This window comes from Elgaria multicarinata, chromosome 2, assembly GCF_023053635.1.
Source record: "Elgaria multicarinata webbii isolate HBS135686 ecotype San Diego chromosome 2, rElgMul1.1.pri, whole genome shotgun sequence".
NCBI classification, from domain to species: domain Eukaryota; kingdom Metazoa; phylum Chordata; class Lepidosauria; order Squamata; family Anguidae; genus Elgaria; species Elgaria multicarinata.
Genome location: NC_086172.1, coordinates 166,156,637 through 166,182,242, shown reverse-complemented (window position 1 = coordinate 166,182,242; position 25,606 = coordinate 166,156,637). Strand labels below are relative to the sequence as shown.

At 40.0% G+C, this 25,606-nt stretch overlaps 1 protein-coding gene across 4 annotated transcripts in view; it reads left to right on the top strand.

Moving 5' to 3' along the window:
• Positions 1-25,606, top strand: part of CDC42BPB (CDC42 binding protein kinase beta) — a 127,518-nt gene that overhangs the window by 34,868 nt on the left and 67,044 nt on the right. For all 4 annotated transcript variants that reach the window (XM_063118079.1, XM_063118078.1, XM_063118080.1 and 1 more), the window contains exons 3-8: positions 4,269-4,352; positions 14,552-14,647; positions 16,905-17,053; positions 20,589-20,682; positions 22,520-22,720; positions 23,511-23,759. In XM_063118079.1, the coding sequence (XP_062974149.1) occupies positions 4,269-4,352; positions 14,552-14,647; positions 16,905-17,053; positions 20,589-20,682; positions 22,520-22,720; positions 23,511-23,759 (873 nt within the window). The remainder of the gene's footprint in view (positions 1-4,268; positions 4,353-14,551; positions 14,648-16,904; positions 17,054-20,588; positions 20,683-22,519; positions 22,721-23,510; positions 23,760-25,606) is intronic.

The following is a 25,606-nucleotide window of genomic DNA, read 5'->3' as shown; positions in this document are numbered from 1 at the left end:
CTTCAGTTGCAGTGTTAAGACCTTCTTATTTAGGAAGGGCTTTGGCTTTTAGAGGCTTTTAGATTTTTATTGCTTTCCTACTGTGACTACATGCAATCTTTCTGTGCATTTTGTCTTTTGTTTTTTTTACTCTAGATTTTTATTATGTATTATGTTTCTGATGATGGCTGTTTTGAAATTGTTTCATTGTTGTCTTTTATTACTCTTTCTGTTTGTGTGTATTGCTGCATTCATTGTACTTTATTATTTTTGTACGCTATATATGAATTTGACCTATATGACGAAGAGCGAGTCATAAATATTTTAAATATTATATTTAATTATCTGCTAGCAGTGCCATTGGAACACTGCTAGCAGATAACCTAGCAGCTGTAGAAGATGCCTCTATCACTGATCTGGTACTGGCAGCATTTAAGATGAGGGGGGAAAGGAGAAAGAGCACCACAAAATGGTGAGGGAAGAGAGGCTTCCTATACAGGATGACAAGTGTAGGCTGGCATTTGTCAAAAGATAATGTTTTTATTTAAAAGTTCAAGAAGGTTCAGCATTTTGGATCATCAGATCCTTCGTCAGGAGCACTGATTGACACTTTTTCTTGTAGAGAGCCTTCGTGAAGTGCTGTGTTTTCTTATCCAAAAAACTGCTTGTGCTTACCAGCCAAACATTGAACCTGCTTGAACTTTTAAATGAAAACAGTATCTTTTGACAAATACCAGCCTACACATCAACCTGTATAGCACCAGAGCCAGCCTCTCTTTCCTCACTGGCAGCATTTAAGCCATTTCTCCACTCCAGACTGTAGATGGTGAAGCTTGCAAGGATAGGGAAACAGCAGACTTCTCCTATGATGCCAACCTTGATGCTGTATGTCAGTAATGGCAGAAGTTGCAATATGAAGGGGGAGATTGGAGTCAAAGTCTACCTCTGGTAGGTGAGGTGGTACCTCTCCTTCCCCCCACCACTTGCCAGCTCTTACACCTATGAAAAACGTTGATGCAATACACATTTTCTGTGCTGTTCCATCCTGATGAAACATCCCTGAGTGTGTGTGATTGTATATGTAGAGGGACGCATCCGTGGAGAGGCAAAGAGGAGGGTCATTGGCAATGTGTGCTTGTGGGAAAGGAGTTGAATTCTATACCTAGCAGATAACTGAAGAAAGACAGTCCCAAAATCCATATGGGAAATGTGTCCTACAGTGAACAGATGGAAGAATGCAAACATATGTTCTATGGATAGCTAGCTTAACGTAAGAATGTTTGAGTTAGTGAAAATGTCTGTTGGCATGTAATACTGTGGAGTTATTTGGGGCTGAATGGTGGAGTATAAATTTTAAAGAAAGAAATACTTTTGCAAAGCAGGGGAAGATGAATAAGAGGACGGAGTTAGAGGCTGTTAGGTAGGTCATTCAGGGCACAGAAATTCTTCCAGTATGTGTACTCTCTGTTTTGAAACTTATCTCTCCAATTATAAAAGCTAGGGTTTTTTCCCCTCTAAAAAGCATTCCTAGGAATCCAAACTGTGTGCTAGATAAGCAGTTTGTATATGACATTTCACAGGATAAATAGTCTTGCTTATAACTATATGCCAGCAAGTGGAAAGCTAACCCAATTCCTTGATCTACTACCATTTAGAATCTATAAATGCTTACTCCACTGATGTCTAAAAAATGTGCAATCATCTTTAAGATGCACTAAACTAACTAAATATGCCAATACTCATTGCAATGTTGATTTTGTTTCAGCTGCATGGGTTTTAAGGCAGTGCGTTTTGTACTCTAAAATATATTTAGTTTACAAGAAGAAATCATATTAGCTTAGAAAAGGCATCTGTTAGCCTTAGTGTGTGTCTTAAAATGTATTTCATTTAAGTCCAAACTTTTTTTCAGGCAGAACATTCACAGCTGCCTTTATAGTGCTATGGAGTACAGGAAACTGCCTTGTACCAGATTAGATGTAGCCCAGTGCAGCCTATTTCTTGACTGGCCACAGCTCTCCAGGGTGTCCTGCAGAGATCCTTTGCTTCACCTGCTATCTGATCCTCTTCACCGGAGGTGCATAAGTGGAACATTCTCTGAGACCTTAGTTGGTAACCAATTTTTAATTAGGGGCCTATTTTGAATGGAGCAAGGGATGACAGGCTAGCAATGTTGACCACTGTGTAAGCCAAGACATAGGCTAAGTCTTGAATCCCTTCCTCCTCAGTGTGAGCAGCAACATAAATGAAGGAGCCCATGCTTCATTTTACATCTCCATCACTGTTTCCAAAACACAGGCCAAAAGGAAAGCAGCTATTTTGCTTAATGTGGAGAGTGTGTGTTTCCTTAAGTGCAGGGATTATGTTTGGGGTATATTGAGTACCTGGGTAACAGGTGTCTGTTTCTTATCCTTTTATCTACTTTTCTCCTTTTTGAGGCCACATGCATAAAATCACTCTTATTTCGGTTGAATTAATCTGGAATAAAAATTAATGTTCGTCGTATATAGGAATTTGTAATACTTAACTAATCCTGAAAGAATGGGACAGGTTGGTGTTTTACTGCTCTTTTAACAACCCAAACTATGTTAGGTGTGATTAAGGGCCTTTTCAGCCTTATTCACTGTGGTTAAAGCCATGGTTTAAGGTGTCTTCTGAACAGGGCCACTAAGCCATTGTTAGGCCACTAACGCTTTTGCAGAAAATGGTTAGTGAGTGTGTTTAAACTATGGTTATGTAGCCACTATGGTTAGGGATGGTTCACACGACATGCTAAGACATGGTTCACATGGCATGCTTAGCCATAATGTTTAGCTCAAAATGCTTATCCACCATGGCTTAGTGTGTCATCTAAATGGGGTCAGAGAGGAGCTGATCAGTGTTAAATTACCTTGAGTATGCATCCTAAATTATGGTAGTAAATTATGTTAATGAACTTTACCATTTAATGTCTAATTTTCTCCTAGGGTACTAGCTTTTTTATTTTGCAGCTGCCCTATCTAAAGTTCTCATTAACTAGGTTCAGACAATATGATTAATAGGGGTGTGCACGGACCCCCCGCTCCGCCCCGCGGGCCGATCCAAAAATTTTGGATCGGCCCGCTCCGCACCGCTCCGCCTATACTCCGCTACTCTTCGCCACGGAGCTCCGGCTCCGGATCGGAGCTCCGCAGTGGAGGGGAGTGGCGCCAGGTAAGGCCGGGAGAGGAGGGCGGGGGGGTTACCGGGCTCTGCCGCCATCACCGCCCGTGCAGCGACGGCGGCAGAGCCCGGTAAGGGACCAAGGGAGAGGGGGGCCTTACCTGCCTCCATCCATGGTCCGTCGGCGTCTTCAATTGAGCCTGCGGTTCAACCAGGAAGTCTGGGCCGTGGCCCAGACTTCCTGGTTGAACCGCGGGCTCAATTGAAGACGCCGACGGAAGCAGGTAAGGGAGAGGAGGGCGGGGGGGTTACTGGGCCCTGCCGCTGTCGCCGCATGGGCGACAGCGGCAGGGCCCGGTAAACCCCACTTACTTTTCCGGCGGAGCTCCGGATCGAGGCGAAGGATCTGCCTTCACCTCGATCCTCTTCGCCATGCTCCGCCGGCCCCCCAATCCTCTTCGCCTCCTCCTTAAGTGCAGGCGAAGCCCCCCCGCTCCGCTCCTGCTTCTCCGGTCCGATTGGAAGCGGAGCACATCCCTAATGATTAACCCACACTCAAAGTTAAGTATGGGTTGTTGAAATGTGGATTATCGTGTTGTCTGAACCCAGCCACACTAACAAACCATGGTTTGTTAATCATGATCAATCAATGAAGAGAACCCACAGTTTGTTGTTGGATTGCAAACAATGGCTGGGATTATACAACACGATAACCCACGGTTCAACGGCAACCCACACTGAACTCATATTTAATCCTTGAGTGTGGATTATCATGTTGTCTGAACCCAGCCATTGGCTAGAGTAATACTATACAAATACTGCTTGTTCTTGGTAAATAATATAGCTTTTCAATAAATATATCTTCATACCTTTTTATATAACTTCATATAAAAAGGGTTCCCACCTATTTGCTCACTGTGGACACACACAGTCAAATGTTGCGTTTACTGTTTACCCATAGACCCTACAGGTCACCGTGTATATTTCCTCCATTACTAAGTATGAAACTGATGATCAATGCCGTATTGAATTACTGTTTCATTCTATACAGCATAACTATAAACTGGAGATGTTCCTTTTAGCAGCAGTTTAGTGTCAGCAGCAATCCACTGAAAACATTATTGATGTTGTTTTTATTTTTTTAATTCTAGGTTGCAGTTGTTAAAATGAAGTGCACAGAGCGTATTTATGCAATGAAAATCCTAAATAAATGGGAAATGCTTAAAAGGGCAGAGGTAAGTCCAGTGTTTCCAATTCAAATTTTTTAAAAGGGCATTAAAAAAAATCACAGTGAACTTCTGCCAGATTAGAAAGAATTACTGCAGGAGCAAATAGGAGCTTCATTCTCCCCCCCCCCCCCCAAAGTGAGCTGCTTTAATGCAATCAAGTCTGACAGTCCCTTCGAGGCATCTGTTGTTCTCAGCATTACTGTGTATTCCTTTACCAGACAGTCTGCCCTAGATATTTTTTTTTACTGTGAATTATATTGGCCAGTTTTCTGTTTACTATAAAACCAAGGTAAAGACTACATAGGGGCTTCAGATTTCAGTTTTTATGATATACAGAACCATATGCAAAAGACATTATTCAAAAGAAAGAATAGATATTTGTGCATTTCAAAGCCAAGTCTTCAAGGAGGGCAATTAATTGTGTGTGGGAATGTATTTGAGAATTCAGTTCCTTTTTTAGGAAAAAATGGGAAGGTGTATTTGAAAGTAAACCACTAAATCATTGTTGAAATGTTCAGAAATGTTATAGATACCTTTATAGACATTTTACATAATTTAAAAACATCAGGGCATAACATACCGAAAAAGTCACTGGTATGTGTAAAGCAATGAAAAATATTTTGGCAGAAAATCAAAATTATGATAATTTATAACCTAAGACAACATTCAGTAAGAAGTCTCAAAAGTATAAAAGATTTTTGGAGATGGAATTCAGACTGAGGTGTAGTGCCTACTTTTCACTACATTTGGGTATGTTTGACTGATTTCTGAATTGCATTCTGTGAGCACAATCAGCTACATTATAGTTTAACCTCTGTTAATCTCAAGAGTTTCATGGGGCTTCTGTTCTATTATTATTATTATCTCTTTCTCGTTCATGACAATTGAGCATAATTTAATTATGACTGCTTTCTTGGATGTTGGTGTGGGTATATTTTGGTAGGCCCAGTTTCTGAAGGTTTTCTATATAGTTTTTTGATGTGATGCCGGTGACTGATGTGACTAACAGAATAATTGTGACCTTTCCCTGTTGCCATAGTTCTTTGACTTCCACGGCCGGTGGTGCATATTTTTCTCTCTTTTCCTCTTCCTTTTCAACATTTTTTATCATTTGGTATTGCTATGTCGATGAGGTATGGTTTTTTTTCTTTTTTGTCTATGACCGTTATGTCTGGTCGGTTGCAAGGTATTGTCTTGTCAGTATAAATTGTTTTGTCCCAGTATATGATGATGATGATGATGATGATGATGATGATAATGATAGACATTCCTGGCACACCCTAGAACTCTGCCCCCCCCCCCCAATCAAAGGCTGGTTCAAATGTGTGAAAGGAAAACTCTCGGCACTACTTCCTTTCATACCACGTATGGCTTGCACTGCTGTCTGCCAAGGAATGTTAGCTGCTAGTATAACGGAGCATTCACATTACACAATTCAAACATTGAAATGGTCTGTTCTCAGACTTTCTATGATGCAGCATCTCTTCACTTTTATCATTAATTATATTTATTTATATCCCACTTTTCTTCCAAGGAGCTCAAGGTAATGTGCATGGGTTACCCAGGAGGTTTCCCATCCAAGCATTGAGCAGACACAGATGCACTGCTTCAGCAATATAGCTACATACCTTCAGGTTGTAAAACTTACAGCTAATTAAATAATTTGTGGTTGATCATCTCTTTCAGCCAATTATTGTATCGATTACAATAAATCACTCAGTTAACTCAGTCAGATAACGGCTAGATAGGCATTCAAAAACAGCATTAAAAATAATTTTGAAGCATACTCTTTCATGTGACTCATAGGCAGTCCAAACAGCCAGCAACACTTTGTGAAGAACTGGACATTGCATCAACTTCTAAAGGCTAAAAGAGTTTAATGTTATACCTCCTGTGGGAGGCCACTCTGCAGTCACAGGGCCATTACTGAAAATCCCTGCTTCTTGCTGCAGGAGGCTAATTGCCTTTCAGGTAGGGCATGAAGCAGGAATCGACATGTAGGTACATTTGTATAAGAATAGAGCACTCTAAGGCATATAGGTCTAAGGCTTTGGAGCACAACCCAGCACATGGTGATATTGACGTTTATCATCAAAAAGATGTGTTGCTCAGCTTTCTGAAAAGCTTTCCAACAGTTTTAAAGAAAGCCCCACATAGTGCACATCGCTGTAGTAAATTCTCAACGTTACAAAGTCACAATTGGGAAAGTTTACTCTCCATTGCTATTTGCCTAACTCTGAACCTTACCAGTCTAGTGCTATAATTATTTGACCCCATTTCAATTAGGCTTTTGGATGGGATCGAGGACTGAGACTGCTTTGGTTACTTTGGTAGATGACCTACTCCAGGAATTGGATGGGAGGGAGTGTGGTTCTGTTTATTTATTACATTTCTATACCGCCCAATAGCCAGTTCTCCTGGATCTGTTGGCAGCTTTCAGTACCATCAGCCATTGCATACTCCTGGACCACCTGATATATCTGGGCCTTGGGGGCACTTTCACAGTGGTTTTGGTCCTTTCTGTGGGTTGTGTCCACAAGGTGGTGTTCAGGGATTACTGTTCAATTCTATGGCCTATGGTCTCTCACTGTGTTCTGTCCTTTCCTCCATGATAATTAATCTCTACATGAAACCACTGGGAGAGATCATTCAGGACTTTGGCATAAGGTGCCACCAATAGGCTAATGACATCCTTCTCTATTGTTCCCTCTCACCTAATATGTAAACCTCCCAGAGAGCTTCTGCTATAGGGCAGTATAGAATTGTAAATAATAATAATATCCCAAAAATTACACTCCACTCAAACTAGCACTACAAAACTAAGACCAAATACAACTACTCACGCTCACAGAGCAAAAAGAAAAATGGGCACAAAAAGCACTACATGGAAAGCACTACAACATAATATAGAATCCACAAATAAACAAATAACAATCAAAGAAATGGTTTAGGAAGGGAGAGCTATTTCCTGACACAAAAGGACACCTAACAGCCATACAGGATTAAGCCAAAGCAACCAAGAACTACCAAAAAATACATTGTTAAAAATAACAGTCTAACAACAGAATCATGTAGGAATTGTCATCAATTCCAAGAAACAATAGACCATGTAACAAGAGGATGTAAAATTCTGACAGGAATGGACTGTATGGACAGACACAATACAGCTACAAAAATAATTCAACAACTGGACATCAAATTCAGCCTTATCAAACAGCTTACACCATACTATACATACTAATCCGAAAATGCAGATCATAAAATATGCTGGGACAGAACAATTCATACAGACAAGTAAATACCTTGCAATCGACCAGACATAAGTTATAGACAAAAAAGAAAAACTCACCTCATTGACATAGCAATAACTAATGACAAAAATCTTGTAGGAAAAGAGAGGAAAATATACACTACTGGCTATGGAAGTTAAAGAACTCTGGCAACAGGGAAAGGTCACAATTATTCGTTAGTCACATCAGTCATCGGCATCACATCACAAAACTATACAGAAAACCTTCAGAAGCACCAACATCCAGAAAGCAATCATACTCAAAACATGTTCAACAGTCAGAAAGTTTGAGCCAGTAAAAGACACCATGACTTGGCAAAGCCCATCATGTCCATCTATAAAAACCACCACGAGCGAGAAAAGAGAGATGATGATGATGATACAAAGAAAGCAATCAATACCCTTGCACTATTGCCTGGTTTCAATAATGGGTTTGAACTGAACCTTTGCTTGTTCACCAAATGGAGGAAGCTGTTGATCAGTAGAAAGCCTGATTGGGATTGTATTCATTTTTCTGAAAGATCAGGCCCTCCTTAGCTTTGGAGTGCTCCACGATCCTACGCTATCCCTTGATCTTCCATTGGCAGCAGTGTCAAGGAGTGCCTTTACATTATTTGTTGATTTGATTTGCAAGATCTGTATATCATCGTACATTCAATAATATATCCGAGTAGTGAATAATAAAAAGGGGAGAAATAATAGTAATTATGCTTGGTGTACCAGCTGCAACCCTTCCTGAGTCGGTCTGAGTTATCCATGCCTTGGTTACATCATGTTTAGACTATTGCAATGGGCGCTATCCTTGAAGAATGTCCAGAAGCTTCAGCTGGTACAAAATGTAGCAGCTAGGCTGCTAATCATGCCTGGTGTTTCATTATACAAATAATGAAAGACTTGCACTGCTTGCCAGTAGTTTTCCAGGTTCAATTCAAGGTGTTGGTTAACCTTTAAAGCCCTGGCTATCTACCAGACCACCTTTCTCATTATGAGCCTGTACAGTTATTAAGTTCTGGAGGAGAGGCTGTCCTGAAGACATCAGAGGCCCATTTGTCAGGCATGTGGAAAAGGGTTCTCTCCTGTGTCATTCCCAAATTGTGGAATGTATTCTTTCCAGAATTGCAGTTGTCCCCTACTATCTTGGCTTTCAAAAATGGTGTTAAGACACAGCTAGCCTTTTGAAGCAGGTTAGTGAGCTATTCTCTTAACGTTTTAATGGTTCATAAAGGAGTTTTCGTTTTTATTGTTTTAAACAGGTTATGCACTGCCTTGGTAACCTTTGGCAAAAACAGTTGTATATAAATACTAAGAATGAATGAATAAATAAATACAATTGCCCTATACGGATAACTTCTGAGGTTCAGGGCTTGGTCAATATGAAGCTGTTTCTCTAACCTTGAACCTAAGCACTATGGGGTGTGTGGGGCTATATATGTTATTTCTTCCTCCACACTATTTATTTATTTATTACATTTTATACTTCCCAATAGCCAAAGCTCTCTGGGCGGTTCAGAAAAATTAAAACCATAATAAAACAACCAACAGGTTAAAAACATAAATACAAATACACTGTGAGTTTGAGAATTTGGTTGGGAAAATAGGCGTGCTTCATGAGTGCATCTTAAGACCCTAATTTTATTCTTCCTTCCAAGATACTTTAAGCTGATATGGTCTCTTACCCCTACATAGCTTAGCGTCCTTGGTGGGGTGATTAATTAAGGTAGAAGGAAGTGCTTTTCCTGCAATTCTAATTAGCTCCCCTCTTAGACTCCACTTGAAGTGGTCAGAGAACCCTTTAAAAGCTTAAAGCGCTCTGAACGGGGTGGGGGGTGGGAGTGTGGAGAATTAAGGGCAGGAGTTGTGCCTCATGGTGAGTATCCCCCAACCCTAATTCTTCTTTCTAGGCTACCATAAATTGTTGGGTTAATGAATCCAGTTTCTCCCATTTAATTCCTTTGTTCTTTAAAAATAAACAAACCTGATACCCTTAAAGTGCCTTTCCTACTGGAAGACAATGAGTATGCTCAATCCTCATCAGACTTTGTTTGGCTTTTCTTTATTATTATTATTATTATTTTTTAACAAATGAATTTTTTCAGCAGAAGTGAAGGGTTGTCCCCCCCACCCCATCTCCAATATACATAAACTTTACCTTGACTGTGGATGGCCCTATTTCCTGCCTAGGTGTTAGGCAGACAACCACTACGTTTGATAATAGAAGGAAAAAGACAGGACCTGCAACATCAGGTCACAGTGTATTTGTATGCTTCTGTTCAGGGTTCTGGCTAGCCTGGAATAGAAACCTTGTAGTTCTTTTTGGTAGGAGGGTAAGAAAAAGGGGCACATTCCTATTCTGCTAAAGGTTTTAGGTTAAGGCTGGCGTACTGTATATGTGTTGTGGTTGTTGGGCGTTCTGGAGAGTGGGAAATGAAAAAGGTCTCCCTCCCCTCTCCTGAAGCCTCCCTGTATACCATGAGGAAGGACATTTTTTAATCACATGGCCAACAGCCTCCTTGACCCTAATCCCCCCTCCCACATGATACAATAAGCTATTAGGGGCTTGAGCTGGCTAATTTCTCCTCCTCCCTTTTTAATAAGTGGTGCTCAACTGTTCTTAATATTCTGTAACGCCTGGTGCCCACTGAACCTTCTCAGTCTTCACTGGGTAACTTGATATTGTTTGTGCTCATGGGCCGGGAATGGAAGCAATATATACCATCACTTTTCTGTACACACTTCTCAATCTACACCCTCTCCCACCTTTTGGCAATGAAGGCCCCTCCTGCCTTGATTTTATTGGATAGGCATAAAGATTTATATGCTGCTTTTCTTCTGCAAGAAAAATTCAGCAAAAAAAGGCTAATGGGGGGGGAGAAGGTACACAGAAGCAACAGTTGCAAAAATCCTATATCAACAGCAACAAAATTTTCAAAACAGCCATCAGACATCACCAAAAGCCTCCCAAAAATCCGTGTCCATCAAACAGCAAAATATGAGAAACAATGCAGCCGGGAGAGTCTTACTGAAAAGAGCTTTCCACAACAGTGGTATCCAGCATCACCCAGAGGAATCTGGGGACCCAAGGCAATGGATTTTGGGGGGGCTTGTCACACACACACACACACACACACACACACACAATGTGGGGTGGGGCTGATATGCAGGGGCCCGGGCCAAATTGCGCCGTTCCCCCCTGTGATGTCCTGCCCACCTGTGTCGTCTTGGCTTCACCTGAGATGCCCACAAGCTACCTGACAGGACTATCCACGCCACTAGCACCCAGGACCACTTCAATCCCCCCTGTGCTAATGACGTGTGTGAGGGTTTAGGCCTACTACTGCTGCACCTGTCTTGCCTTTATTCTTCAGGCCCCACAGCACAGCACAGCAACCTAGCCCTCTGTTTCCCATTCTGCTGCCACCATTAACTATTCTCTCAGTCACTCCTCCACAGACCACACCAGTTGTTTGAAAGTAATTAGAATTTATTAACACAAGTGTGTGTGTGTACATAAGCTTATTGGTTCCCCCAGTTCAAATGTGTATGGTAACAAGGTTCTAAGTGTATTGGTTTCTGTCAGTTCTTCCTTACAAGGTTCCACTATAGAATACTACTGTCTATATCTCAAACATGATAATCCACACTAAACCTTCCTATTCAGTATCTGCCTCTCACAGAATCATACACTTTAACTCTCTCTACTCCACTTCTACCCTTCGCTTCACAGAATCCTAACCTTCCACACACACACACACATTCAACTCAACTATTTGTTGTTTATTCCTTCAATCACTTCCGACTCTTCGTGACTTCATGGACCAGCCCACGCCAGAGCTTTCTGTCGGCCGGCCGTTGCCACCCCTAGCTCCCCCAAGGTCAAGTCTGTCACCTCCAGAATATCATCCATCCATCTTGCCCTTGGTCAGCCCCTCTTCCTCCCACTCTCACACAGTCAAGCCAGTCAAGCCCCACCACTATCCCATCAGCACTCAGGCATTCACACACATACACACACCTTCTTCTACTTTCATACTCCACCTGTGCATAGTACATTGAGGCCTACTAACTTCCTGGAACTTTATGCATAATATAAACCATTAACTTTGCATATATATTACTTTTAATGTGTATTAAGACAACTGAACATCTCATGTCCCCCTCCCCTGACAGGCTGGTGGTATAATGACACAACTTTTTATTTATTTTTATTTATTTAAAACATTTCATTGCTTGCTTTTCAGGGCAAAAGCCCTCACAAGGCAACTTATAACAGTAAAATATGTGAAAATATCCTGTCTCTTGTTCTCACTTGCTGAGTTTCAGCCAACAGAAGGAGGACTAGAGATGTGGATGCCTTGGAAAAAACCCAACAGGAAACATTTTTGGGGGAAGCAGGGGGCGGTTCCCAATGACTTTTTAGTTTGGGGGTGGAGACACTGAAAATCTCTTATGGAATATTCTCTCTTCTGGAATGAGTACACTTCTTTTTTAAGAAAAGGTTTTGCTCACTCATTGACCTGGTACTCATTTCACAACTACCCATTTAAACCATAGGCAATTGTGCAGAAGCATGTGTGCATGCTTCCTCTCGACCACTTGCCTTCTTCTGCTTTGTTTCCACTTTGGTAAACAACTCAGGAATGTCCCAAACTGATGCCCTCCAGATGTTTTGGACTACAACTCTCAGCATTCCTAATCATTGGCCATGCTGCCTGAGGTTAATGGGAGTTGAAATCCAAAGCATCTGAAGGTCACCAGGTAGGGGAATGCTGATCTAAGCATCAGATAATAATTCCTGTGTATACCGTCGACATAAGCAATAGTTGAACAGAATATCAAGGTTAGAAAGAGGTAGGTCAGAAACTGAAATAGACCTGCTCTCAGCAGGACCCACAGAAAGAAGTGAACTTATATCTAGCTGGAAATTCTGAGTAAATATGCCTAATATTGCTCTGTAAAAGTTACAAATATGCTAAATAGTACAATTTTATATGCCAAACTATAAGTAATGCATTATATACATACACACACACACACACACACACACATACACACACACATATAGTTAGTTAAAGTAGTAAAGTGAGTTTGGGTTATATAAGAAAATAAGTATTTCATATATTTGAATCTTGGATCAATTGATGATTCCCATTACTTTTCAAAGCTAGCTCCGTATCTGCTTCATTACACTAGTCTAGTCTACAAATTACAGAGGCATGAATAACAGAGGCCTAATCTAACTTCTCTTAGAAAGGTACAAGTTGTGCACCAGCCTAAACTGTTTTTTTAAAAGTCCTCTTACAGTGCAACCCTATACATGTCTACTCAGAAGTAAATCTCATTGAGTTCAATGGGACCTACTCCTAGGTAAGTGTATATAGGATTGCTGCCATAGTCACTTCCATTACTTGAGAATCTAGAAGCAGCATCTGGTTCAAGGTACAGTCCCAAGCTGCTAACCTGTGTCTAAAGGAGGAATACAACTTAATCCAATGTAAACTACAGTGACCATATGAAAAGGAGGACAGGGCTCCTGTATCTTTAACAGTTGTATTGAAAAGGGAATTTCAGCAGAATTTCATTTGTATATATGGAGAACCTGGTAAAATTTCCTCTTCATCACAACAGTTAAGGCTACAGGTGCTCTGCCCTCTTTTAAATCTGGTCACTCTAGTATAGCTCCTGCAGCTTTAACTGTTGTGATGAAGAGGGAATTTCACCAGGTTCTCCATATATACAAATAACAACTGCTGAAATTCCCCTTTCTATGCAACTGTTAAAGATACAGGAGCCCTGTCCTCCTTTTCATATGGTCACCCTGGGACCTGGCTACCTAGATTTCAATTTGTTACAACAACGTTCAGTCCCTCACAATCCTCACACATTTGTTCAGGGTTTCTGTTGCCTTCCCAACATCTGATTGACAAACATGAAGAGCTGATTATAATCATCTTGCTGGTGAAAATGTAACCAAAATCTCTAGCTAGCCAAAAGCGTGAGAGACAAGATGGACCTTTGTAGCACCTCATATGCCACCAGCCTCAAAAGGAGACCCCCTGCACCACTTTCCTGGACCTGCCCTCCAGGAATTATACATGCTTAAGTTACTTCGAAGCATGAGTGGATAAATTATAGATTTCCCCTTTTAATTTATTAAACAGATCCAAGCCTAAACTAGTTGTGCTTAGTTCCCATTGGAATCAGTGGGACAAAGTAAAGGCCAATCCTATGCATGTTTAGACAGAAAATGTCCTACAACTCCCAGCAGCCAGCCTGGAGGGATGTTGAGAGTTGTAAGGCTTTTATCTGTCTAAATATGCACAGGATTGCGCCCTAAATCAAGACCCATTGATTTCAGTTAACCTAGCCCAATATCGTAGAATAATGACCTGTATAATAATCTCCCACACTAGAGGCATTCAAGAGGCAGCTGGACAGCCATCTGTCAGATATGCTTCAAGATAGATTCCTGCACTGAGCAGGGGGTTGGACTCAATGGCCTTATAGGCCCCTTCCAACTCTACTATTCTATGATTATATGATTTATATGCTAGTTGAAATTAAAAAAAAATGAATTTTTTAAGAAGAAATATTGAACCCACTATATAATTATTCAGTTAGGCATACTTAGTTATTTTTTAAATTGAAGAAGTATTTGCTTTTGTAAAACAAAACTGTAAAGCAGAGATTCCAGTTTTATTGTGCTTTTTGAACTTGGCTTGAAATGTTGTTTTGATAAGTTGTAAATTGTTTTGTTCCTTGGCATTGATAACTGATGTGGGTTGTTTGTTTGTTTTTATAGAATTAGTCTTTTTTAAACTTTAAATTTTTAAAAATGACATAAATTATTGAATCCATAGTGTTTCCAGAAAGATTAGTTAAATATTTCAAGAACTCTTCTTTTTCATTCCACTTTTAGACAGCTTGTTTCCGAGAAGAGAGAAATGTTTTGGTGAATGGAGATTGCCAGTGGATTACTACATTGCACTACGCCTTTCAGGATGAAAACTATTTGGTATGTGTGAGCAGTAAGCCTTCATAAAGAAGTGGGTCTTAACACCTGGTTTCTCAAGTATCTTTTGAGAATTTAGAACTTTATCTATTTGCCTGCTTGTTCCTTCATTTTGGAAGGAAAACAATTTCCCAGTATAATTCATATACAAATTGCTCACTTTATTTTCCTCTGTAGATAGGTTGATTTGCCATTAAATGTAATGAACTAGAGTAAATTTAATTAGATGAATAATTGTTCTGTTAAGTAATTGTTCTGATAATTTACCTTGGCACAGTAGCATGTGTTATTTTATATACAAGATCCCAAGACTGCTTCTATAATCCAGGGGTAGCCAAATTGGTTTGCGGGCACGGTGATGTTCAGTTACAGCTCTTCAATCCTTGAGGAAAATAAAAAACTGGAATATATTCAAAGAAGCCAGCTTTACAGTACAATCCTGAGCATGTTTACTGATTTCAGTGGGTCTTGCTCCCAGGTAAATTTGCATAGGCTTATTGCCCCAGACTGTATCTTTGGAGGTTCCTAAATGAAATGGGGTCGGCATGACATAAATCATTCTTAATGTCCAAGGGCTGCTGTAGGGAAAATGTAAAAAGAAGTGGTTTGAGTTGTGTGGATTGGCTTGGGTCGTTGAAAAGCCTTGTTGGGGAATAGGCAGGCATTGAAACGGGTATTTCAGCTATATGGAACAGCTGCAAGTTAACAGCAAAATTGGCAAAGTTGTGGTAGGCAGATGCCTGAGCCTTGGCTCTCTCCCCCCCCCCCCCCCCCGGCTTTTTTACACTTACATTTTTCTGTTCAAATTAATTCACCCACTTGTTTCATTTCATTTTGTGATGAAATATTTGAATTGAAGCATTAACAACAGCATGTAATCTGACTTCATTTTTTAAAAAACTTTATATTCCTTATCTACCAAATTCAACAGATTTTTTGAGTGAGATTTAATAAATAGTATATGGTACTATCTGGTTTTAATTCCTAATTTTGACCTTTTGGGTTTTTTTATCATTGTTTTATCATTTTGTTTTACACTGCCTTAGGAGTGTAAAACCCTTATAAATCCTTAAATAAAATAAATAAAAAGATTGATCGCCCATATTTTTCCTGCTGGTTTGTGAAGCTATTCTCTCCTATGAGAGAATTTGGCTTATGTTTTAACACGAAGTATTTTAATTTTTATGTTCTATAAAAATAATAATATTTAATCATTCTTCAGTACACAGAAATAGGTTTATTTTTTACACTGATCAGCCTATGGTTTAAAGATAGAAAACACTGGAAACGTTAACACATTTAAATGAAACTAAGTGAAATAAAATAAATCCCAGTAAGAGAGATCTCAAGTTCTACCATGACAGGCTGTCAGTATTTATGAGTCTTGGCTGACCTACATTCTCAAGCAGTTTTTTTTGTGTGTGTGAGTTAAGTGTCTGTCAAGAACTGATGCCACCAAACTCCTGAGTTAGCAGAGTGTCTCAAAGGCATTATTTCTTTAGCCTGTATAGCCATAGCTGTAGGAATCTATTTTCATAGCAAAATATTGCTACTCAACTTCTGTTGAATTAGGTAGCTGCTGTATTAAACAAGTAAATAAATAGACTTTATCTAATGGCTGCCAACAGTCACTCAACTATATGACAATTCAGTTATTCAAACCATTTTTCTTACTACATTTATGCCCAACCATTTTTCTTACTACATTTATGCCCCACCATTTTTCTTTGTCAGTCCAGGCAGTGTATACTGGATTCCTATCAAGGTGTTGACTAACCCCAGACCCACTTATCTTTGCTAGGTTTGCTGCTATATACATGTTCAGACCATGACCTGGGACCATGGCATTTGCACATTCCCATTCATATATTCTATTGAAGCGTGTCCTGATGCAGAAGAGGCACGGCCATGAGTACTTGCTGACCTCCACCTCCCCATGCCCGAGGGTGCCACCCCAAAGGACAGCCCCAGTGCCGGCTGCACCATTGTGACGGCCTTGCTGTCCTTAGTGATTTTTTGGGTGGATTGTGTCCAATATAGTGACTTGACTGTGGTAGCTTAAAATAGCATAAATTTCCATTTTACTTTAACTGCATTCCTTAGTGGTTCGCTTAAAAAACAGCATTACTCACCTAAAGACAGCAGGTTCATAAAATCAACCTGTTTGACGTGCTGTAATTGCTTTACTTAATCAATTATGACTTAATTCTCCATTGATTTGTACCTGTACTGTGTCTTTGCTGTTTTGTTTTGTTTCTAGTATTTGGTAATGGACTACTATGTGGGTGGTGATTTGTTGACATTACTTAGCAAGTTCGAAGACAAGCTTCCAGAAGATATGGCCAGGTTTTACATTGGTGAAATGGTTCTTGCTATACATTCCATTCATCAGCTACATTATGTGCACAGGTAAGGAATCTGTTTTATTGTTGCAAGCCGCCCTGAGAACGTTGTTATAGGGCAACCTATAAATACTGTACATAAATAAAATAAATACCAACACATGTTTTGAAAATAAGAACAAATAGTGTCTGCATCAAATTGTTTTTGCCGTGTACCTCCATCCCTTAGGAGGAAAAATCCTGTTCAGGGCTCCAAACAGCAAGCCATGCCTTCCTTCAGAATACTATAAGCTGCTAGGGGGTTCAATCAGGCCAGTCCCCTCCCTCCACACCATCCTTCACCCAGGATAGGAACATGTCAGTCTAACACCTGGATTTTATATTTCCAGAGTGGGGGATCTTGTTCCCAGAGACCATGAGGGCAGCTCCCAGTCCAACCTTGTAACCATCACATGACCTGCAGAGTCTAATTTGAATGTCTGAAATCCCCTCCTCTCCCACTTCATCTGGGGACTCTGTAATCAAGTCAGTCCCGCCCTTGCTTTCTGTAACACCTTGCCAGATGAGGATTGCTGGAGATTGTAGCAGGTTGCACATTTTTAGTGATCTTTTGGTTGGCCAAGGGCAAGATGGATGGATGATATTCTGGAGGTGACAGACTTGACCTTGGGGGAGCTGGGGGTGGCGACAGCTGACAGAAAGCTCTGGCGTGGGCTGGTCCATGAAGTCACGAAGAGTCGGAAGCGACTGAACGAATAAACAACAAAAATAAAGGCATTACACTAATATGGATTATAGTAATATGGATATAATATTACTATATATACAAGTAGGACCTTCAGCAAAATGTTGCAGTGCGTATCCAGTCCTTGGCACCAGTGGAGACTATTTTCAGGCTTTAAAGCACTGTTAAATTTATTCAGGGTAAGTTCAGGGAGAAAAGTCATAAACGTAACTCTGTTATATGCACACTTATCAAGGATGCTAATCTGTTTAACCTGTTTTGACTGCTTTATTCTTGAACCAACACTTAGTAACATTTGGAACAAAATCAATACAGAAGCTAAAGAACTCAAACAAGATGGAACTAGAAATGCCAAGTTGTTTATCGTAGTAATCTCATAATGCGTGTCAATACACCATTAATGAGCAAGGAAACTCACACTACATATCTGCATGTCTAATAATAAAAGGATGTGTGTGTGTCTGTCAAAGCCATAGACCATGAAACCTAGAAACCTAAAACTTGGCATGTATGCTCTGGGTTATTTATTTTTAAAAACACATTAATTCATTTTAATGTATCTGTGAAGCATGCAGTACTGTTTTCAGTCACTAGGTTGCAGATATCCCTGTCCAGGGCATGGATTTGTAGTCAACAAACTTTGAAGCCAGAGGGGAGTAATCCAGAGTACAGAGTTATGCAACTTTCCCATCTCCCTTGCTGTGGGGCAACTTCCCCTTGGAGAAATGGAATGGACAGCCCCCTCCCTCAAGGGGATATAGGGGTGCACCATGGCAGAGGCTGTGCCTAGGGGTCTAGAAGGCATTCAGATAGGGTGTCCCAACTCTGACAGCTGTTTAACTTTGCTTGAAGGCTTTGATGAATCAAACCAAGGGCTATTTCAGCCCATGCAAAGTTGAGTCTGTTCACTAGTATTTTGTATAAATGGAAGTTTCTACAGGTTCTGAGGTCACCTTTTTGCAGGTAACTGAATCCTAACTCTCCTTTGGTGACTGCTCTTATTTTAAATTATTTTAGAGGGCAGATTTTCACATTGCAATCTATATAAAATGATTTCAAAAATCACTTTTGGGGTGGAAGAGGCAGTTGTGTTAGCAGATATTTGACCAATTTTAGCATACCAATAATTTTCTCATTAAAGTAATTTTTTATCTTGCTAAACATAACATAGCTTTTAGTGACCTTTCTAAATTACTGCTATCTCAGGAAATCACTTGAGGACTTTTTGTCTTGATTAGAGCTAGCTAGAAAATGTGGCATTTAAAGCCAGCTTTTCTAAGTAAACAAGTGTAGTAAAATGCCATCGGAGAAAAGAAAATAGTAATGCGATGTATTAACCTAGCTGTCTAAAAATGTTGCTACCTGGTTGATCACATAAAATGTTACTTAAAAGAAACTTATAGTGACTCTTATGCTTTATTTTAAAATGACAGTTGTGGTGGAAGGCCGTGTCATTTATATATGAAAGCAGAGTTCTAAAAGAAGTATTCTTGTTTTGATGCACTCCAATAGTTAATCACCTTCCTTCCTCTCATACTGTGGGAGGAAATGGAAGGCAAAGTACATGTTGTACACTTTTATTGTTGGATTGATTTTGGAAATGCATGTTCCAGAAGAACCTTTGGTAAACAGAAGTGTTAAGAGAAGCACATGATCAAGGTTGCCCTCAGTATAATATGAAAATTGATCAATTCACATCTTGGTATTATTTTTTGCTCACACAATAACTGCTTTTTCTTCAATTTGGAACAAAAATGCAGTGGTTTAGTACAGGAAACCTTAACCATAATTTATACTCTGACCTTATACTTCAGATTACTATCTTATATATGCACTCATGAAGTACGGACAAGCATACAGCAAGGCTGGGACAATTTCTTTAATGTTGAAGATCTTTCAAAAACCTACAATAAATAGCCAAGCTGTGGATAATTTGCCTGTTTAGTTGCATGTAATTAACACTTTATATCTTCAACCAAAGTTAGAACACAAGGTTATCAACGTTTGTTCCACAACCCTTAAAGCAGATTGCTGTGGTTCAACCAATCTAAGTGGAAAATAGAAGATATTAGAGTTGGGGGCGGGGGTGGGTGGGAGGTATATCATGCATATCACCAATTAACATCAAAACCTAAAATTGAGTAACACTTCCTAGTTGCTATCTATTGTAGGGAATAGATGAACTATGAAGTTTTACACTTTTGTAAAGCTGTCTTTACATTTTGCTTTTGAATAGGCAATAATCTGTGCAAATGAAGATATTATATTATATATTGAGAGCCAGTGTGGTGTAGTGGTTAGAGTGTTGGACTGGGCTTCAGGATATCCAGGTTCTAGTCCCCACTCGACATTGAAGCTTACTGGGTGCCTTTATTGTTTATTATCAAAAGATGTTCCCACTGTTCCATATTCCATGCCCTTGGTGCTTTACATATTCCAGTCCTGCATAAATGTATATGCATGTTTTGCCACCTAATGTTTATGTTAAACTAATGTCTGTTCCAACACTGTTCAGAGCTAACAACCCAGTTAAATATGAACTCGATCTTTTGACTATTTTAAACCTCCATGTTGTCTTAATGACTATTCTAAGGTGTGTGTTTTTCTTTTGAGTAGCAAATCTGAAGGAGCCAATGTTTCCAGAATGATGTTGGTTGGTAGATACCAACTTTTAAATCCCCAGTGCTCTTCTAAAAATGTACAGAATTGTTTATCCTGCTTTTACAGCCAAGTAAACAGAATGCTCATATAAAATATATGGTCCATTTCTTAACTAGATTAATAACTGCCCTGTAAATTTAGCATTTTGTCCTAACATATGTACTGTGTGAAAATAATAAATTTATTTTAAAATCAGAGATATAAAACCGGATAATGTTTTGCTGGATGTGAACGGCCATATACGCCTGGCAGACTTTGGATCATGTTTGAAAATGAGCGAGGATGGCACAGTAAGTATAAATAAAATTTTAGATCAACTCTTTAAAATGGGACTACTTAATTTATTATGGTATAATTGCTTTATGTTAAGCTCTTTACGTTTGGAAGATATACTTTGTAACAACTGTTGGCCTATGATAGAGGCATTACATATGTGGAGTGACATTGTAGCTATATTTTGTGATGGACCATTTTCTTTCGTGCATTCCCTGGGTGTGGTATAGAAGCTGCTTGTGACAGATAGATCATGTTCATTTTATAAAATAAAATTCTCATGCCTTCCCATGTCATATGCAAACAATTCAAAGGCAAATTAAGTCAGCTTCTCTGTACATAAGGAAGTAACTGATCTCATTGTAGTTGTTGTGGTTAATCTTTTTTACATATTTAAAAGCCATGAAAACTTAGTGTGGTGTTTTGGGGGTGGGTGGGCAGGGTAGGGGAATGGTTCTACCAGTCAGTGGACTGCACAGCCTCCACTAAAGCTCAAGATATTATTCATTTCTCAGCATAGCATAGACTACTACACCTTGCTTCAACTTCTGATTTTAATAAATTGAAGCTAATAAATTGAAATTATTTGCCTTTAAGGGGGAACTTTGGGTCTCTTAGGAAAAAAGAGCTCTGCTTTATACTGAGTTTGACTATTGACCCATCTAGCCCAGTATTGCCTACATCAGCCTTCTCCAACTTGGTCTTCAACATATATGTTTTGGAATGGCTGTAACTCAGTGGTAGAGCACCTGCTTTGCATACAGAAGGCCCTAGGTATAATCTCCAGGTAAGACTAGGGAAGGGTCCAGCCTGAAAACTGGAGAGCCGCTGCCAGTCAGTGTTGACAGTATTGAGCTAGATAGACCAATGGTCTGACTAAGTCTAAGGCAGCTTCCTATGTTCCATCAGCTCTAGTCAGTATGGCCAATGCTCAAGTATGCTAGGAGTTGTAGTCCAAAACATTTGGAAGGTACCAGGTTGGGGAAGGCTGGTCTACATCCAGAGGCAGTAACTCTCTGGAGTGTCAGGCAGGCCTTTTCTCCAGATGCTGGAGCCTGAGCCTGGAATGTTTCTGGGTTTTTTTGCATACAAATCATATTCTCTTCCAGTGAGCTACAACTCTTCTGGAGTGTGGGAGAAGACGGAAGACCAGTGTTGGTTGAGGTGGGGGTTGCTAGTTCAGCCCTATGTGTCTTCCGCTCTTTGGGCACCTCTGCCTTGCAGTTGCTAAACAATGCCCAACCATCCTTCCAGTTGGGAGCCAGTTTGGGAGGTGCAGGGAGATGACCATAGAACTGTTTGGAGCTTCAAAGTTAGGAGGAAGGCTGACTACTTGTCACACTTGCTGACTACTTGCCCATGGGCCAGAATCAAATTGGAGTAACCCTGGTATGTGCCTTAACATTGTGATCACACAGAACCTGGCAAGTTAGGTATAGGGGCCACTGGGGATAATGGAATGGGACGTGTGATAATGGATTTATGTTTGTGTATCATCTCATGGGCAAACACCCCCCCCCCCATGGTTTAGAGTACCTTGGTACAGCAAAATAATTAGGGTTATTGCAAGTGCTCCGCTATGTTTAGGTATTGGATCGAGATGTGAAGGTCTGAAAATCATTCCAGGGTTTTTCAGGGTGTAGGTGGAGAAACTTGATACTCCAAACTGGGCTGCGGGGTGGAAGTGGGAATGGGATGGGAAAGTGTCCTTCTGCTCTGGATTCCCAGGATCTAAGCCATTGTTTTTTGTTATATAAGAAAGCATAGTCTTTGTATCTCAGTAGTCTAGGATATAGTTAATATAGCGGATGAGGAGGAATTCATCTAAGACTTAATATTTGTTTTACTTCAAAGGTGCAATCTTCAGTTGCAGTGGGCACACCTGATTATATTTCTCCTGAGATACTACAAGCAATGGAGGATGGCATGGGAAAATATGGACCTGAATGCGACTGGTGGTCCCTGGGTGTCTGCATGTATGAAATGTTGTATGGTGAAACACCATTTTACGCAGAGTCTCTGGTGGAAACCTATGGGAAAATTATGAACCATGAAGTAAGAGCTATTAAACTATGAATTCACTAAAATGCTCACTCCTTATGTGGAAATTCCATCTTTAAGGGCATAATCCTATGCCTATTTGGACAGAAAAAACTTCTACACCTCCCAGCATTCCACAGCTGGCCAATGCTGGGGAGTTGTAGAACTTTTTTTCTGTCAAGACAAATATAGGATTGTGACGTAAATATGTAACATGGTTCCAGGAAGCCTTTAGACTCCCAATGGGAGTTTTAAAATATACCTTTCTTTTACAAGGCACCAAGTGTTCAGAAGACACCTTAAGCCACGGCTTTAACCACGGTGAATAAGGCAAAAAGCCGTGGTTAAAGTTGTCTTCTGAACAGGTTCAGTGCCTAATTTTCAGTATGGCTGCCTGTAGTCTTGTCACAGTTTTGCTGTGGTATACTAGGAAAATACTTGGTCCACCATTTCTGAAAGTATGCTGTGTGAGAAAGGAGGGATGGAGCATGTTGCGCTTAGAAATGCACTCTGCATATGCCTAGGTGCAGTTTTACTGAGTTCCAATGGGCTAGTAAAAGTAATTGTTGGCTTCCAAGCCTCGGCACAATTTGTTGCTAATTTTTGTGAACCGCCCAGAGAGCTTCGGCTATTGGGCGGTATAAACATGTAATAAATAAATAAATAAATAAATAAATAAATCTTAGTTACCATTGCATTGTAATGGTACAATGCAATGGTAAACCCTTTTAAAATACTGTCTTAGCTTTTTCTCATCATAGAACATAAAATCTTTGTTTCAGATTTCTTTTTCTGTTTTGTTTAGGAGAGATTCCAGTTTCCATCCCATGTTACTGATGTGTCGGAAGAAGCAAAAGACCTAATCCAGCGGCTTATCTGCAGCAGGGAACGTCGTCTGGGGCAGAATGGAATAGATGATTTCAAGTCACATGCGTTTTTTGAAGGACTCAATTGGGATAATATTCGAAATTTAGAAGCCCCTTATATTCCAGAAGTTAGCAGTCCTTCAGACACATCAAACTTTGATGTTGATGATGATGTATTAAGAAACCCGGTGAGTGATTCTTTATTTTCTGCTCTGTTGTATAAGGCACTGGTGTTCAAACTTACTCCTTTGAGCTAAACCTTTCACTCTCAACTTCTCCCACACATAACTCTGTCACAGGATTTTCTGTCAGGAGATCTAGGGCCTCTTCAGACCACACACTAAGCCATGGTTAGGCTGCTAACCTTTTACAGCAAATGGTTGGTTAGTGAGTGTGGTTAAACTGTGGTTAATAGCAGCCTTGGTTAGGAATGGTTCTCACGATACACCAAGCCATAATGTTTACCTCGAAATGCTTAACCACCATGGCTTAGCATGGCATCTGAACAGGGTCCTAGAGTGCACACACTCAGTTTCCAGTGTATGTTAATTCTGTTGGGCCTCAGAATTAATGCTACTCCATGTAAAAAAACAACAACAAATTATATACTCCTTGCAGTATAGCAAACCATTACAGGAGGAAAAAGGCTATGCAGTATGCTAAGCAATAGTCCAAGGAGGCTTTTCATGTGGAACCACTGAAAAGAATGTGACACCCAACCTGCAGAATTTGTACAGTACGGAATTCTACCACCTCCTTCTGCATAATGTGCAGATCAGTTTTAAGTCTTACTGCCCGATGTTTAAAACCAGCAGAGACATTCTAAGGCCTGTTTAGCTCATTATACTCTTAATGCGGAAATACACAGATCTGATGCCCTTCCCAATTTGTTTTGGGCTTCATGGGAGAAAGTGCCCATTGCCAGAGTAAGAAAGACATGGCTACATTTTAAAAAATGTGGGGTATCTTGCTCCTAATGAGGATGGATGTTGTGTGTGGCAGCTTCTAAGGCTCCTTTCTACAGCACTCCGAAATAGGTGTGTGTAATCAATTCGATATATCAAGTATTGGAACCTCAGCAATTATGAGAATTTAGCTAAAGTTGTGTTTCAGTTTATTTGTATGTTTCTACCTTTGTTGATCTTGTTCAGAGTTTTTATCAAGATAATGTGAACTGTGTGTACCCTATGGGTAGGATCCAGTGTTAGTTCTCTGGAGAGTAAACACATTAAAATGAATGGGAAATGTTAGTTGTGACTAACTTAAATCTTATTTATTTCAATGGATCTACTCTACATAGAACTAACATTGGATACTCCCCATATACATATACAATATAGTTCGATAAATAACAACTTCTGAAATCAAAATGCTTGAAGAAATTATATTAAATAATCTGGATACATAGAAGTTAAGATTTGTAAACCGCCCAGAGAGCTCCAGCTATGGGGCGGTATATAAATGTAATAAATAAAAGTTAATACAGCTAATTTCTAAACTGAATTAATGCATCTATCAAATACATTGGGCAGTATTCAACACTGCCCACGCACTTACAGGATTTACCGCTAGCACAAGGGAAAGCTAGCAGTTCACCGGAGCTCTCAGAAAGGAGCTCCTTTGAAATGTCCCATTCTGGAATTGAGAGTTTCCATTCATTTCATTTCTGTTGTTCTAGCAGTTGGACCTGGAGGTGCAACAGAACTGGCAGAGGTGCAATGGCAGTATTGGATGCTGCCCATTGTTTTAAAGGAGGCCTTTTTGATGGAAATGAAGACTCAATTCAATCATTTCTCAGATATGACTGTTATCTCTCTGCATATGAAACACGGGCATTTCAGCTTCACCTGAAGAAAATAAACTGCTCTATTCTGCCCAATAACTAACCAACCTTACATATACCTCAATCATGAGCTTTCCGTTTTTTGGTTGCTGCTTTTTGTGAGGGTGGGGCTGGGGCTGGTCTGAGTGAAGCAGAAAGGAGCAGCACTGGGAAGAAAAATAGAAGACAAAATTGTCTAGTGCCCAGTTTCCC